At 53.3% G+C, this 17,226-nt stretch overlaps 1 protein-coding gene across 3 annotated transcripts; it reads right to left on the reverse strand.

Moving 5' to 3' along the window:
* Window positions 1-2,725: 2,725 nt before the first annotated feature.
* On the reverse strand, window positions 2,726-16,060 carry nfil3-6 (nuclear factor, interleukin 3 regulated, member 6). Of its 3 annotated transcripts, none has more exons than XM_072491116.1 (2): window positions 15,835-16,060; window positions 2,726-4,277 (listed from the first exon to the last, which is right to left on the reverse strand). In XM_072491116.1, the coding sequence occupies exon 2, from the start codon at window positions 4,217-4,219 to the stop codon at window positions 2,924-2,926; it is 1,296 nt and encodes a 431-aa protein (XP_072347217.1). In that variant the 5' UTR covers window positions 4,220-4,277; window positions 15,835-16,060; the 3' UTR covers window positions 2,726-2,923. The 3 variants fall into 3 exon arrangements, with proteins under 3 accessions (XP_072347217.1, XP_072347216.1, XP_072347215.1); XM_072491115.1 differs by lacking the exon at window positions 15,835-16,060 and adding an exon at window positions 8,463-8,773; XM_072491114.1 differs by lacking the exon at window positions 15,835-16,060 and adding an exon at window positions 8,200-8,773.
* Window positions 16,061-17,226: the final 1,166 nt, after the last annotated feature.

The following is a 17,226-nucleotide window of genomic DNA, read 5'->3' on the forward strand; positions in this document are numbered from 1 at the left end:
GTTCGCAGCTGGGATTTTCTGGTACCACTGACGGTGAATGGAGGTTTGGCTGGAACGCCACAGACGAGACCAGAGCATCCCGCCCGTTTGACCGTGGTCGGCAAACAGAATCTTTGTTATTTTTGTAAATCCCACATCAGACGCCATTTCCTTGGCTCTACATTCATCCCTAGAGCATCTCGAAAACAAGGACTCCTACATCAGACTCCTATTTATTGACTACAGCTCCGCCTTCAACACCAGGGGCGAAATTCTCCAGTATCGGCACGATGTCCGCCGACTGGCGCCCAAAACGGCGCAAATCAGTCGGGCATCGCGCCGCCCCAAAGGTGCGGAATGCTCCGCATCTTGGGGGGCCGAGCCCCAACCTTAAGGGGCTAGGCCCGCGCCGGACGAATTTCCGCCCCGCCAACTGGCGGAAAAGGCCTTTGGTGCCCCACCAGCTGGCGCGGAAATGACATCTCTGGGCGGCGCATGCGCGGGAGCGTCAGCGGCCGCTGACGGCATTCCCGCACATGCGCAGTGGAGGGAGTCCCTTCCGCCTCCACCATGGTGGAGACCGTGGCGAAGGCGGAAGGGAAAGAGTGCCCACCCAGGACCTCGGAGCCCGCCCCCGCCGCCTTGTCCCGCCGGTAAGGTAGGTGGTTTAATCTACGCCGGCGGGACAGGCATTTTAGCGGCGGGACTTCGGCCCATGGGGGCGCCAACCGGCGCGGCGCGATTCCCACCCCCGCCGAATATCCGGTGCCAGAGAATTCGGCAACCGGCGGGGGTGGGATTCACGCCAGTCCCTGGCGATTCTCCGACCGGGCGGGGGGTCGGAGAATCCCGCCCCATAATCCCAGCCAAGCTCATATCAAAGCTCCAAAACCTAGGACTTGGCTCCCCACTCTGCAACTGGATCGTCGATTTTCTGACCAACAGACCACAATCAGTAAGAATGAACAACAACACCTCCTCCACAATAGTCCTCAACACCGGCGCCCCGCAAGGCTGGCAAAACTTGGTTCCAACTCCATCTACAAGTTTGCTGACGATACGACCATAGTGGGCCGGATCGTGAATGACGACGAGTCAGAATACAGGAGGAAGATTAGAGAACCTAGTGGAGTGGTGCAGTGACAACAATCTCTCCCTCAATGCCAGCAAACTAAAGAGCTGGTCATTGACTTCAGGAAGCAAAGTACTGTACACACCCCTGTCAGCATCAACGGGGCCGAGGTGGAGGTGGTTAGCAGTTTCAAATTCCTAGGGGTGCACATCGCCAAAAATCTGTCCTGGTCCACCCACGTCGACGCTACACCAAGAAAGCACAACAGCGCCTATACTTCCTCAGGAAACTAAGGAAATTCGGCATGTCCACATTAACCCTGACCAACCTTTACAGATGCACCTCGAAAGCATCCTATCGGGCTGCATCACAGCCTGGTATGGCAACTGCTCGGCCCAGGACCGCAAGAAACTTCAGAGAGTCGTGAACATCGCCCAGTCCATCACACAAACCTGCCTCCCATCTATTGACTCCATCTACACCTCCCGCTGCCTGGGGAAAGCGGGCAGTATAATCAAAGATCCCTCCCACCCGGCTTACTCACTCTTCCAACTTCTTCCATCGTGCAGGAGATACAGAAGTCTGAGAACACGCACGAACAGACTCAAAAACAGCTTCTTCCCCACTGTCACCAGACTCCTAAACGACCCTCTTATGGACTGATCTCATTAACACTACACCCTGTATGCTTCATCCAATGCCAGTGCTTATGTAGTTACATTGTATATGTTGTGTTGCCCTATTATGTATTTTCTTTTATTCCCATGTATTTAATGATCTGTTGAGCTGCTCGCAGAAAAATACTTTTCACTGTACCTCGGTACACGTGACAATAAACAAATCCAATCATTTCTTCAGCAAGTTATAGTCTTATCTCAGGTTGAAAAGTAGCAGCCAGGCAGGCTTGGTGCCAAACCTCCCCTCCCCCCCCCCCCCCCCCTCCGCAAAAACAAAATGGTGGACCTACTTCACTTGTCTCTTTGCCGTTGGCTGCGAACAGGCCCTCGCCAATTGGAGGCAGCCTAGGCCTTGCTGCTCTTTAGCACAACGTGTGGTCATGTCAAGTTACTGCGCCCCCCTGAGCTCCCACCCATGAAAGTACCTCTCTGCCCATTCCCAATATTCATTCTATTTCTCAAGCTTGTCCCTAAGTGGCTGTTCAGGCCGCTACAGCTGTTGTCAGCCTTCCAGACAGATCCCACCTATTGTTAAAGAAGCTACTGGATGGTATTTGTTCCACTTCTCTTTTTTCCTCTCCGAATTTGGGTGGTGGGGGGGGGGGGGGGGGGGGGGGGTTGTCCTTTACTTGGCTCAACTCCACGGGTATTGGCAGACCTTCCTGTAGCTCAACCGTTCTCTCTGTTTTGGTCGACGAGCTATTCGACTACGGGGGGGGGGGGGGGCAATCGCAGCCGGGTCCAGACCCGTAAGTTCTGGTAGAGCGGCAGTCGGGCTCAACGGATATCCCGGGGCCAATTCGCCGACGGGACCTGGGTTTAACCGTAGTTGCTGCCCCGGCACAGACCGGTTAACTCGAAGCTGACCAGGAGATCGAAATCGAGACTCCCTTGTGCGCCCGGCTTTCCGCGTCTGGAGGTGCCGCTGCACGCCTCGGGGCGAGGTGAGAAGCGTGTGGTGTTTTGCGAAAGGCGTTACGAAGGTGAAGAATTCCCATTTCCCGTTTTTAAAAGAGTTTATTACAACAACAGTGATCAGTTAGAAAATAAAGTAAAAATATATTCACACGCCTTTGAAGTCTATTTACATCACCAACAATAAATATTTGCACAGACTCAGGTACTTGCAAATAACTTAACTACTTAATGGGAGGCAAATCAAAATAAATGTACAAGTCTCAACAGGCATCCCTTCTTAATTGAGATTGGAATACATTTGCTGAGAAAACATCTTCTTCAGCTGTGCCACCTCAGCCGAGAGAGAAGCCAGCTGATTCTTAAGGGCACTATTTTCTGATTTGTACGTGGAGTCCTCCTTCAGGGTGTCTTTGGGATATCGCAGAGCTCCCTGGGCACTGAGGTGGGCAGTGCCCTGCATGCATCTATAGTTCAGACCGCTTTTGCTCTCGTCTGGTAAAGGTCCGGCATGAGGTCGCCAAGTGGGCAGTGCCAAGCCGGCGGCAGCTCCTCGGTCGGCCTGTGGCATCAGTGCACTGGCGTAGCATCCCTGCTGCTGCTCCCTGATTTGTCCGACTGTGGGCTCGGGGGCACCCCTGCCAAAGCTGCCCATCGCCATCTGGACCACCTTGAGTTTCACGTCGACCTCGGCACCCTCTTCCACCCCAGCTCCGATTTTAAAGCGCAGCTTGTGGGGCAAACTCTTGACCATCTCCATCAGCTCGAGGGACCTTGTTGGCTTCAAGCTCTCACTGGGATACATCCTCCCGAGGTCCACCTCCACATCGCTGCTGGAGGACAGCTGGGTTTCGTAGCGGTCCTCGTGATTGGGAGAGAATTTGTCCAGGTCACTCAAGCGGTCATCGAAGAAGACGGGGCTTCCGACGTTGGAACTTCCGGGTGTGGAGATCCCGGAGTCTTCCGACACCACGCAGGACTCCGGTTCCACCCCAAGTTCCGCTCTGAACTGCTGGTTCCTGGGTGGAAGACTCTTACTGTCCACGGGCTGCATGGCATAAACATTCTCAGATCTGGGCAGAAAAGCTGATTGAACATCGGAAATGCAGCGGTGAGGCTGGGGATGATTCTGGGCAACGGGAGCCTCTGAGGGCTCCTTTATGAGACCGAACCTGAACTTTAAAGCCAAGAGTTCGGCCTTCAGTCTGGCGTTTTCCTCAAGTAGTGTAATGACTCGCTGCTCGAGGACTATGTCATTGACTCGCCGCTTCTCCCGCGATCTCTTGGCTGCCTCGTTGTTCTTCTTACGCTTGTCCCAGTAGCTGTTGTCTTTCTTCTCGTCCGGGATGAACTCCCGTTTCCTGCGGCTCATGGAGTTGGCGCCTTTATGTTTGATCTGCCTGGTGCCCAGCAGGGACCTGGCCAAGAGGCTGTTGTTGGTGAGCAAAGACACGGCTTCATCAGCGAAGGACAGGCGTGGAGTGCAGAGGTCCAGGGTGCGAGGAGCTGGCGTCAGACCCTGGAGGTGGTCAGTCTTTGGTTCTCCAACCCCCTGGAATGGTTCAAGCACGGACATCTTTGCCAAACCGACGGGGCTGATTCTTTCAGACAGAAAATCTCAGGCTTGACGTAACCTGTTAAAATATGAAAGCAAAATACTTGGATCATCAGTTTGTTTGCATGTTAGTTGTACATCGATCGCTGCCTTAGGGCAGCTAGAAGCTGAAGCAATATTGGACTTTCAATGAACAAACCTCTATGGTGTTTGGGAAGGCCACCTTGAGCAGCCTGAACACCCACAAGGGACCGGTTAGTTGGACAATTCTCTATTGGGTGGCAAATTGATAGTTTTTAACCTTCTCCAGCTCAGAAGCAGGAACCTCCTCTGAACAGACTATTATTGGCTCAATAAGGCAAGGATCTTTTAACACAATGACTTGGCTTTGAACATGCGGGTAAAATTTAATGGCAAACTTTAGGCAGCACAGTAGCACAGTGGTTAGCACTGTTGCTTCACAGCTCCAGGGTCCCAGGTTCAATTCCCGGCCTCAGGTCACTCTCTGTGCAAAGTTTGCACCTTCTCCACCCCCCCCCCCCCCCCCCCCCCCCGTGTCTGTGTGGGTTTCCTCCGGGTGCTCCGGTTTCCTCCCACAGTCCAAAGATGGCACGGTTAGGTGGATTGGCCATGTTAAAATTGCCCTTAGTGCCCAAAAAGGTTGGGTGGGGTTACTGGGTTACGGCGATAGGGTGGAAGTGTGGGCTTACGTGGGGTGCTCTTTCCAAGGGCTGATGCAGGCTCGATGGGCCGAATGGCCTCCTTCTGCACTGCAAGTTTATGATCCTATGATTAAGCCAGGAGGGGGAGATGGTGACATTGGCCTGGGGTGAGCACAGTAAGAAGTCTTAAAACACCAGGTTAAAGTCCAACAGATTTGTTTCAAATCACTAGCTTTCAGGACTCACCTGATGAAGGAGCTGCGCTCCGAAAGCTAGTGATTCCAAATAAACCTGTTGGACCTATGATTAAGGGCACCCAGAGAGAAGGGTGTTACACAGTTGTGTTGAGAATTGTCAAAGGTCGCTAGAGGATTGGTACCGTTTAGCCATTAGCCCCAGGAATGCGCCATCCTGCTGTCAAACGTCCTCACCACTTTCAAGGAAATGCTGGATTTGCTCCATTATTGCCATTAAACTCCACGGAGAAAGTTAGGGCTGGCACTTAACGGCGTAAGGACCCTTTTTAATGGTAAGATTTATGTCCCCATAACGGGCTGGTTTAGCACAGGGCTAAATTGCTGGCTTTTAAAGCAGACCAAGGCAGGCCAGCAGCACAGTTCAATTCCCGTACCAGCCTCCCCGAACAGGCGCCAGAATGTGGCGACTAGGGGCTTTTCACAGTAACTTCATTTGAAGCCCACTTGTGACAATAAGCCATTTTCATTCAACCTCTCCAGCCCGGGACAAGAATCTGCAAAGTCTAATGCCTTCACGTGGTAAATTGTTCCTGGAGGTTTGGGAAAAGTAAAATTGAATTCTGCTTTCTTATATTTTGGCCGGGGTTTTCCAGTCCCGTTGGTGGCAGGATTCGTCATGGGCGGGACGCTAAGTTTGACGGGCCAGCCAAAGGTCCGCTGACTTCGGGTGGGAATTGCGGTCCCGGGCCAGAAGCGACCTTAAAACCCCAACCTTTGTTTCTGTCATCCATTCAATCTTTCATTCGTTCTCTCTCTCTCTCTCTCTGGATCTAACTTGACTCTAATTCACACTCATCCCTCTGCCTCCCATTCAATCCGTAAATCCCATTGATTAAAGAAATGCTCTGTCAATCCTGTCATTCACTAAAGGCCCCAATCTGTTATCTGCTCCCTCTTCCCTCTAAAAGCATTTGCACTGAAGGATGAGGGAATAAAATAACTTGAAAATGAAAATCGCTTATTGTCACAAGTAGGCTTCAAATGAAGTTACTGTGGAAAGCTCCTAGTGGCCACATTCCGGCACCTGTTCGGGGAGGCGGGAATGGGAATTGAACCGTGCTACTGGCCTGCCTTGGTCTGCTTTCAAAGCCAGTGATTTAGCCCTGTGCTAAACCTTCACAGTCTGACCCAGCACACAACGATACTAAAAATAATCGCTTACTGTCGAGAGTGTGTTGAAATCCTGCGCTAGTTATAATCGTCAGTCACAACACCAGTTGGTAACCCTGTACTGCTGTTCATTTAATACCTTACGGCTAAGCTGCTGTTTAAAACTCTGGGCATCGGTTTAGCTCAGTTGGCTGGACGGCTGATCCGTGAGGCGGAGCAACGGCAACAGCGAGAGTTTAACTCCCGCACCAGCCAGGGTTGTTCATGAACCCCCCCCCACCCACCCACTGCCTTCTCAACCTTGTTCCCTTCCTGAGGTGTGGTGACACTCAGGTTAAATCAGCTCCCTCTCAAAGGGTTACTGCGGATTGTGGCAACATTTGCATTTTACTTAAAACTCCCCTCGCCGGTTTTTAACAACATTGATTTATCACAGCGTCTCTAATCATGTAAGATGCTCCCAAAAGGTGTTTCACAGGATCATTATAAAGCAAAATGGTGACCCCCCCCCCCCCACCGAGTGAGAAGGCCCCACATTCAGGTAGGTGGATAGAAGCTCAGACGGCAATAAAGAGTTTTGTGGAGTTTCTGAAAAGTTTGAAAGCAGAGAGGGAGGGTTTACCAGAGTTTGGAGCCCAGACAGTTAAAGGCACCGCCAATAACGGGGGAGCGATTAAAAGATTAAAATTGGAAAAGCTCAAAAGGCCAGGTTTGGAGATCTCTCGGCGGTGGGTGGGGGCGGGAAGGAGGGTTTGATTGGGGGGTGGGTAGTGGTGTGGCCACCTCACCATTTGCACTCACTTCGCCCGCGAAGTAAGTAGGGCTCTGTGGGAATTGAACCAAACCATCCACTGTCCCAATAGATAGAGTCATAGATGTTTGCAGCATGGAAACAGGCCCTTCGGCCCAGCTTGTCCATGCCACCCAGTTTCTATCACTAAGCTCGTTCCACTTGCCCGCATTTGGTCCATATCCCTCGGTACCCACCCTGCCCATGTCAAGGGCAGCACTGTGTCGGGCAGCACGGTAGCACAAGTGGATAGCACTGTGGCTTCACAGCGACAGGGTCCCAGGTTCGATTCCCCGCTGGGTCACTGTCTGTGCGGAGTCTGCACATTCTCCCCGTCTCTGCGTGGGTTTCCTCCGGGTGCTCCGGTTTCCTCCCACAGTCCAAAGACGTGCAGGTTAGGTGGATTGGCCATGATAAATTGCCCTTAGTGCCCAAAATTGCCCTTAGTGACCAAAAAGGTTAGGAGGGGTTATTGGGTTACGGGGATAGGGTGGAAGTGAGGGCTTACGTGGGTCAGTGCAGACTCGATGGGCTGAATGGCCTCCTTCTGCACTGTATGTTCTATATAAGGGGAAGGTTCGAATAGATTGGAGCAATATTGTAGTAAATACGATAAGGGACTGGAATGGTATTACAGTAAATACAGTAATCAATCCAAATACTATTATGGGAAATGAAGGTAAATAATATATCAACAGGGGTGAGAAGTCACGTGGAACATTGTCTAACATTCAAAGCGTTCTCCGACATAATAGGAATCAGTTTGGTTATTGTCCCATTCTGGGCCGTGACTGCCAATCAGCCTCCCCTTTGAGAATTGGTTTACAGCGGGGGAAGGGTGGAGTTTTGCTCTTTGTGAAATGAAAATCGCTTATTGTCACAAGTAGGCTTCAAATGAAGTTACTGTGAAAAGCCCCTAGTCGCCACATTCCGGCGCCTGTTCGGGGAGGCTGGTACGGGAATTGAACCCGGCCTGCCTTTGGTCTGCTTTCAAAGCCAGCGATTTCACCCTGTGCTAAACCAGCCCCTGGTGAATATTTCACCAGAGATCCTCAGCAGGCTGTGTGCGAATTCAAGCCAGTTTTCCAGCTTCCCACAGCCACAGCAGCAAGCACACAGTCCCAGCCCTCAGGCAGGGCTCGGCATCCCAGCCAAGTGTGGGGGAAACGGGCTCTGATTTACCTCACACTTGCTCCCGTCGTCAAAAAGAAATCAGTCGCCACAATGTCAACAGCAGCCAGACGAAAACACGGTCAAACCTGCGCCTCACACAGTGCTCATCCAAAGCCGCTGAGCTCCCCACCAATTCAAGATTTCAGATGGTTCGAGTGCAATAAAGATCCTCCAGCTGTGGAACTCTTGACGGAATAAATGCAGCCGAACACAGACAATATTTACTGGTCACAATCTCCCCGTTGAGAGCAGCAAAGAAAAATGAGACTCACATTGACTGGCAGCAGAGAAAGTCTCTTTCAGTTCCGAGTATGAATTTGATCTTCCTCGAAAGCAGATTCGTGCTGTCAGCAGGAGCTGGGCTGCCTCTAAGCTGTTGCAATCATTTTTTTTTTCACATATAAATATTACCCAACCCTCTGAGGAACTCCTCCCAGCGCTTGGCAAACTCTCTCCTCCCTCCTTGCCACTATTTCTGTCGCTCACTCTTGCCCTTTCTGCAGTTTGTTTTTCCACTGATGTGAAAACTCTTGAAAGGGCTGCAGCTAGGCATCAGTCTCACTTCCCCCTGGCGTCTAAAGCTGGCGCCTGCTGGGGCACTTTTTTGCCTTTTTAAACATGCTTTTATCTCTCGGGCAGTTAGCTCGCCTCCTCCTCCCCCCCCCCCCCCCCCCCCCCACCCCCACCACCACCAAAAATGTAAAAATCACTGTGCTTGTTCAAATGCCCAGGGTGGCGTTTTGCAAGCTCAGGGAGGGCCCCTCGTCCACAGGTTTTCACAGATCCTTTGTCATTTCAGGAATTTGTGGGGGAAGTGGGAAGCCAGCTTCAAACAGAATTGTATTGCCCCTGATTCTTAGAACCATAGAATCCTGACGGTGCTGAAATGGGCCATTCAGCCCGTCGAGTCTGCACCTGTCATGATATGCAGACACACACATAATTATTATACAGACAAGCGGCTTATGGACACAGAGAACAGGGCATGACCAATAAGCAGGCAGGACACTTGGGGGTGGTATCTCACTATAAAAGACACGAGGCACTCACACTCCACCTCTTTCCACTGATGAACATCTAGAGAGTCAGTCAAGGGTGTTGTTACAATCTCACACCTCCAGCACGTGGCTAAGAGCTAGTCTGGTTCAGTCAGACAGAGTAACCACACTTAAGTTAGCAGAGAGTTGAACTCACAGAGAACTGTGCCAACTGTGCTAGGAGTTCAATAAACCTGATTGAACTAACTTCAAGGTCTGGAGTATCTTTCTGATCTAAGCTGCATCCAGTTGCAGCCAGTGTTAAACCCAGTGTACCTAACACGACAGCACCGACCCTCAGAAGGAGCACTTTACCCAGGTACACTGTCCCACCCGGCCCTATCCTCCTAACCTAACCTGTACATCCCTGGACACTAAGGGGCAATTTATCACGGCTGATCCACCTAACCTGCACATCTTTTGGACTCTGGGAGGAAACCGGAAGAAACCCACACAGACACAGGGAGAATGTGCAAACTCCACACAGACAGTCCCCCCAAGCCGGAATCGAACCTGTATCCCCGATGCTGTGAGGCAACAGTGCTAACACACTGCGCCACCTTGCCGCCTTTCCCCCCTTCTGAAGGGACTGACTCCCATTGACTGCTAACGTTCTTGTGAAAGCATGGACAGGGGACCCTCACACTGAATCACAGGCACAGAAAGAGGCCATTCTGACTATTGAGTCCACACTCGGTCGAGTAATCCAGACGGGCCCATTCCCCCAATCTTTACCCCCCCTTTCGAAATCACTGATCATCTCTGCTTCTACTCTACTCGTGGACAGCAAGTTCCAGGTTAGCATCACTTAGAATCCTGAGGATAGAATCTCTACAGTGCAGAAGGGGGCCATTCGGCCCATCGAACCTGCACAGACCCTCCGAAAGAGCACCCTACCTAGGACAACTCCCCGCCCCCCCACCCCGCCCCATCCCCGTAACTCCATCTAACCTGCACATCTTTGGACTGTGGGAGGAAACCGGAGCACCCCGGAGGAAACCCACGCAGACACGGGGTGGGCGTGCAAACTCCACACACCAAGGCCAGAATCGACTCCGGCTGGTGTTTCACTCTGGACTTTCCTTAAGAAAGTCCTGAGCGATTCTCCGACCTGCAGGGGGCTGGCAGGGCCTCCGGAGTGCTCCTCGCAGCTCTGGCTGCGGATACGGGGCCCCCGCACTTCCGGTCGGGAGTTCGCGCACGGAGGGGCCTCTGTCAATGGCCCCCCTACCCGCTCCGCGTAGACCGCCCGTGAGCGCCTCCCGAGCTACTCTCCTGTCCCGATTTCCGGGTAAACAGCCATTCTCCGCCCCCGTGCCAAACGCGATTATCCGGGGACCGGTTCGAAGAATCCAGCCCCGTAGTTTTAGGCTAAGGAGTGACAGATTGAAAACAGAAATGAGAAGGAATTATTTCACTCAAAACATTGTGAATCTGTGGAATTCGCTACCCCAGAGTGCAATGGATTCCGGAACACGAGAACAAATTTAAAGAAGAGATGGATAGGTTTTTAATTAATAGCGGGATGAAGGATGATGGGGAGGGGACAGGACATTGGCGACGAGGCCAAGTGGAGATCAGCCATGATCGTATTGAATGGTGGAGCGGGTTCGAGGGGCTGAATTCCCCACTCCCGCTCCTAGTTTTTATGTTTTCATTCTGTTCTTAAATTCAGACTCAGTTAATGGGATCCCTCACTGAATTTTTCACCCAGAGGGTGCTTGGAGTCTGGGATGAACTTCCCGACAAGGTGGTGGAGGCAGGTTTGATCGAGATGTTCAAAAGGGAACAGGATTACTATCTGAAAAGAAAGAATGGCCAAGGTTACGGGGATAAGGCAGAGGAGTGGGATTAGGTAGAATGCTCTTTCAAAGAGCCAGTGCAGATTCCATGGGCCGAATGGCCTCCTTCTGTGAAGATTCTGTGATTACAACAGTACTCTTACTGTATGGCACTTGTGGGGGTCCCCAGCTGCATGGCCTTTGAATAGGGTTCCCTGGCACTGTTGGTGCCACCTGGCAGTGCCAGCTTGGCACTCTGGCAGTGCCACCTGGGAGCCAGTCTGGCACTGCTAAGATGCCAGCTGGCAGGGGCACTGCCAGGGTGCCAAGCTTGCATTTTGTGCACACGTGTGCTCGGGCTGGTGGTGCCCGGCATGGGTGTTGACGGGTCCGGAGGGGGCTTTGGACCCTCCCATAGTGTGTGTGGGCTGGGGGGGGGAGAATGCCGGGGATCGTTTCGGGGGTCTCGGCCATTTTTAAATGGCGTCCCGATCTCCCGGTAGACTGAGGAGCTCCACTCCTCCCCTCTGTACAAATCGGGGCTACGTGCGACCTCGGCTGCACATACCCCGCTCAGGCCCCTTAAACAACGTGAGTCGTGTTGAATAGCCACGTGTTTCCCGGCAATGCGATTTTGTTCCCTTTTGGTAGAATCACTCCCTGAAACCCAGCCAAAGGATGCGTCCCGAGGCGCAGTGTCATTTAATAACTGTCTCTACACATGGAGTTCAGATTCACACATGGCACACTAGCGCATGATGCTGTTTTGCTTTGTAAATCTGACCGCTGGGGCTCAGTGACATCCTGTGAGGCGATGCCATGAGTTACCGCGCGTACCTGTTTCTGCATTTCGGTTTACAGAATCCTGGGGGCGGTGATTCCTAAGCAGCCTTGAGCGAGAATGAATCACTCGTCCTAATTATAATCCATTGATAGCACAGAGCTAAATATATACCAGTAAAAGATACCTTCCACTTTTACACCCCGACTCGAGCTCAGAGACAATTATTACGCTCTGTTCCCAGGCTGCACATTATATAGAACCGGGAATCTTTAAATCAGAGCCCACGTTGCCTGCTGCCTTGATTTATCGATCAGATACTGATACAAGGAAATACTTTCATTCGACTCTTAACGCCGCTAAATGGGCACTCTCTCATTTTAGAAAAAGCAACCCAAACACCAGGGTACATTTCTAGAGGGATGGAGCTTCTTGAGGGCAGCACAGTGGCACAGCGGTTGGCACTGCTGCCTCACAGCGTCAAGGACCCAGGTTCGATTCCGGCCTTGGGCGATTGTGTGGAGTTTGCACGCTCTCCCCGTGTCTGCGTGGGTTTCCTTCGGGTGCTCCAGTTCCCTCCTGTAGTCCAAAGATGTGCGGGCTAGGCTACAGGGGATAGGGCAGGTGAGTGGAGCTGGGTGGAGTGCTCCTTCGGAGGGTCGGTGCAGACTAGATGGGCCGAACGGTCTCCTTCTGCACTTTGGGATTCTACGAGATAGTATGGGAATCAGGAAAGTTTTCAAAACAAACCTTCATGAGGCCTCATTTGGAGAACCGTTCTGGTTTGATGAAATGGACACAGAGGAAATGGAAATGGTGCTAAAGAAATTCACGGGGGGTAGTCCCGGAACGAAAAGGATTACTGGAATAGATGAGAACTGCCCGGGACTCTTTTCTCTAGTAAAGAGAAGAGTTTGGGACATCCTGGTAGAGGTCTTTAAGATTATGAAAAGGTTCATGAGAGTTTGGACTTGGAGCAAATGTTCCTAATTGTAGAGGTGATCAAAACTGGGGACCATCAACTCAACATACTTATCAATAAATCCAATAGGGGACATATGAACAGACAGATTAAGAGCCAGGAGCAGGCCATTTGGCCCTTCCAGCCTGCCGCGAAGTCAGGAGGGGCTTCTTGACCCAGAGAGTGATGATAAAGTGAATCTCGCTATCGCAGAGAGTGGTTGAGGTGACTAGCACAGATGCATTTAAGAGGAAGACAGGCAAAGAGATCCAATGCGAACATACTATCTAGGTGCAGGAGGAGGCCATTCGGCCCCTCGAGCCTGCTCCGCCATTTGATAAGATCATGGCTGATCTGATTGTGACCTCATCCCCGATAACCTTTGATCCCCTCGTCAATCAAGAAGCGATCCACCTCTGCCTTAAGACTATCCATTGACCCTGTCTCCACCGCTTTCCGGGGAAGAGAGTTACAAAGACTCACGAACCTCGAGGGAAAACATTCACTCCCCTCTCCGTCTCAGATGGGAGACCCCGGGCGACATTCTCCGACCCCCCGCCGGGTCGGAGAATCGCCGGGGGCTGGCGTGAATCCCGCCCCCGCCGATTGCCGAAGTCTCCGGCACCGGAGATTTGGCGGGGGCGGGAATCGCGCCGCGCCGGTTGGCGGGCCCCCCCCGCTCGATTCTCCGGCCCGGATGGGCTGAAGTCCCGCCGCTAAACTGCCTGTCCCGCCGGCGTAAATTAAATCACCTACCTTACCGGCGGGACAAGGCGGCGTGGGCGGGCTCCGGGGTCCTGGGGGGGCGAGGGGCTATCTGACCCCGGGGGGTGCCCCCACGGTGGCCTGGCCCGCGATTGGGGCCCACCGATCCGCGGGCGGGCCTGTGCCGTGGGGGCACTCTTTCCCTTCCGCCTCCGCCACGGTCTCAACCATGGCGGAGGCGGAAGAGACCCTCCCCACTGCGCATGCGTGGGAAACTGTCAGCGGCCGCTGACGCTCCTGCGCATGCGCCGCCCGGAGATGTCATTTCCGCGCCAGCTGGCGGGGCAACAAAGGCCGTTTCCGCCAGCTGGCGGGGCGGAAATTCCTCCGGCGTCGGCCTAGCCCCTCAATGTTGGGGCTCGGCCCCCAAAGATGTGGAGCATTCCGCACCTTTGGGGCGGCGCGATGCCCGTCTGATTAGCGCCGTTTTGGGCGCCAGTCGGCGGACATCGTGCCGTTTCCGGAGAATTTCGCCCCCCGTTTATTTTTAAACTGTAGTGTGCCCCCCCCCATTTCTAGTCTCACCCACAAGGAGTAACTGGCGCGATTCTCCGCTCCCGCGACTAAGTGCTCATGCCGTCGTGAACGGCGTCGAGGTTCACAACGGCGCGAAACGGCCCCTATCCCGACCGATTCAGGGCCCAATAATGGGCTAGGAGCTGCGCCGCGTCATTTACACGCGCCAGGCCTTGTCGCCGCGTAAAGGCGGCGCCGCATACATGACGCGGCCGGCGCCGCATAACTGCCGTCACCCGCGCATGACGGATCTTGTGGGGCTGCGGAAGAAAGGAGGTCCTCCTTCAGAGAGGCTGGCCCGATGATCGGTGGGCACCGATCGCGGGCCAGACCCCTTTTGAGCCCCCCCCGGTGCAGGATCCCCCCTCGCCCCCCCCCCCCCCGCAGGCCGCTCCCCCAGCGTTCCGGCGCTGTTCCCGCCGGCAGCGACCAGGTGTGGACGGCGCCGGGGGGGAACCCGCCGTTTTGGGCAGGCCGCTCGGCCCATCCGGGCCGGAGAATCGCGGGGGTAGCGGTGAATCGCCATTTTGGCTGTCTCGGGCGATTCACTGGACCGCGCCGCGCAAAACGTGATTGTGCCGATCTGGCCGCTTCCGTGAATCGCGGGAGGGTGCCAGACCAGCGTCGCGGGAAAATCTGCCGACCCAGGCGATTCTCCCAACCGGCGCGGGAGCAGAGAATCGCGCCCAACATCTTTTTAGCATCAACGAGAGAGAAAGACAGAGAAGATTATGCTGAGAGGGTTGGGTGATGATGGGTGAGGGGCTCATGTGTCTATTAAACACCAGAACAAAGGCCCTGATTCTCCGTCGGTGGGATCCTCCACTTCGCCGGTAGCGCACTCACGCCCCCGGGTTTCTCGACGGCGCGGGGGGTGGGGACCCCCCCCCATTGGCCAGGAAACGGGTGTGGCGGGACGGAGAATCCCGCTGTCCACTCTACGTTATTTCTGCCCCTTCGCTGCCTTTATCTCGTTCTCCAGCTCCGTGCCTCTCACCGTCTCTCTTTCTCCGTCTCTTTCTCTCGTTGACTTTCCCTTGCCTCCTCGGGTGATTACCCCTGCGCTTTCAGTCTCGTTTATTTTCACTCTCAGCCCTACTTTCACTTCCTTTTTTGTTCGTCTTCTCCCTTTCTCTCAATATCTCCTTCACCAACAGGTAAGCCATGCCATGGCCTGTTGTCAAGTTAAACTCTGGATGTCAAGTTGAGGGGAGAGTGACCCGGGCTTCGGTAGCTACAAGGGGTCATCAGTAACAGGAAGCTGCACTGGAGGCTGGGGTCGGGCTCTGAGGCATTTAATTATTCACAGCTCTGGGTTTAGAAGCAGGGACAACCTCTTAACATCCCTTGAGGCTGTCAAAATAAAAAAATACCCTCGCAAAGTTATTTTAGTCCAACTTCATAGAATCAGATGGGGGCCATTCGGCCCATCGAGTCTGCACCGGCTCTTGGAAAGAGCACCCTACCCAAGGTCAACACCTCCACCCTATCCCCGTAACCCAGTAACCCCACCCAACACTAAGGGCAATTTTGGACACTAAAGGCAATTTTTCATGGCCAATCCACATAACCTGCACGTCTTTGGACTGTGGGAGGAAACCGGAGCACCCGGGGGAAACCCACGCAGACACGGGGAGAACGTGCAGACTCCACACAGACAGTGGCCCAGCGGGGAATCGAACCTGGGACCCTGGCGCTGTGAAGCCACAGTGCTATCCACATGTGCTACCGTGCAGCCCATGGCGGCCACAGAGATGAGCTGAGGATCTATACCCACTGCGTTTGCAGGTGAAAGAGACTTACCCCTAGATTAACTCTCATACATCCTCTGTTCCTTCCAGCTTGGCCCAGCCTTGCTCGATTTAGAGCGACTCTTGATAGTGCCTGTGTACAGTGATCTTCATGCTCGTGCTCCCTCACTCTGAGCGGCCACCTCTCTCCTTGTCTCCTGTTTGTGATGTCCGCCCGCACATCGGAGAGGCGGTCTGTGCCGGGAAAGGTGGGGGGGAGAAAGAGTGTCAGCTGAGGCAATCCTGAGCTTGTCAGTCCTCCTTGGTCTGATCTCAACCAGGATGCGCTGTAGCCCTTGGCAACTGCATCCCCTTGGCAACAGACCTGTGTGTGAGAACACGAGCATGTCAACCCCCTCGGATCGCCATGGCAACCCGTGACGTCAACAAAGCCAGAAATAGCCTCGGCAACTTTGCAAGTGTTATTCCACAAAGGCGTACACTGGGAGCGATGTGTTTGAAAACAAATAGGCCGTCTCGAATTGTCAGCATCGCCCTTCGCTAGCGATTTCTTAACCCTCTCAGGGCCTTTTCTCAATTATTCAAGCAAAGTGGGCCAACAGCAGTGGTCATGTACGCATCAATCGGAGATACGGGCAGGCTCATTTATATCGAGTCTCCTTGAACCAATCTGTCACGCTGCATGTATGTTTGGAAGTGGGACAACTCACAGCTGTAATTAACGGTGCTCCAAAATCCTGTCAGGCCTAAATCTGAGATTTGGATAGCTATTTCGCGCTCCACAACAGATGGATCTCTCAATCCGGTTACCAATCCAACCGATCGCCATTAACTCCCATGACACAATAAAACCCCAAAACATAGGAGCAGAATTCATGCCTGACAAATGTATTCGAAACATCCCAGTAGCCAAGATATCCCGCCAACCTTCTATGGCGTTCCTCACTTAGGACACTAATCATAGCATATTTTCCTTAACTGGTGTTCACGTGAGCCTGCCCCCCCCCCCCCCCCCCCGCCTGTTACCTTCTTAAAAGACTGTGGTGATCCCTCACTTCTCATTTCCAAAAATTCAGTACTTGTGAAACAGGGTTTTCTCATACTTCTGGTTATTGAACCATTGCGCTAGACTCAGGGCTATAAGAAGTTCCTTATTCTCTGAACAAGGCAATGTTTCATTGGACTGGTTCTGCTGGACACTTTTCCACAGCATTTCACAAGAGCTGTGCGTGCGTGGCACCAGGCGGCTTTCATGAAGGGAGCAGGGTGGAGAGGGCCCCCTCTCCCCCGTCCCCCCACACCCCACTCCCCACCTCTACATCGTGAGCTCTCGGTCTCTCTCTTCCTCCCTATCTCCCTTACGCTCTCTCTGCCTCCATCTTGTCCACCTTCGAGGGCTGTGGTGATTTCCCCAACCCAGCTCCCCTCCCCAGCGCAAAAGAAG

Source organism: Scyliorhinus torazame, chromosome 27 (assembly GCF_047496885.1).
Source record: "Scyliorhinus torazame isolate Kashiwa2021f chromosome 27, sScyTor2.1, whole genome shotgun sequence".
Classification (NCBI taxonomy): domain Eukaryota; kingdom Metazoa; phylum Chordata; class Chondrichthyes; order Carcharhiniformes; family Scyliorhinidae; genus Scyliorhinus; species Scyliorhinus torazame.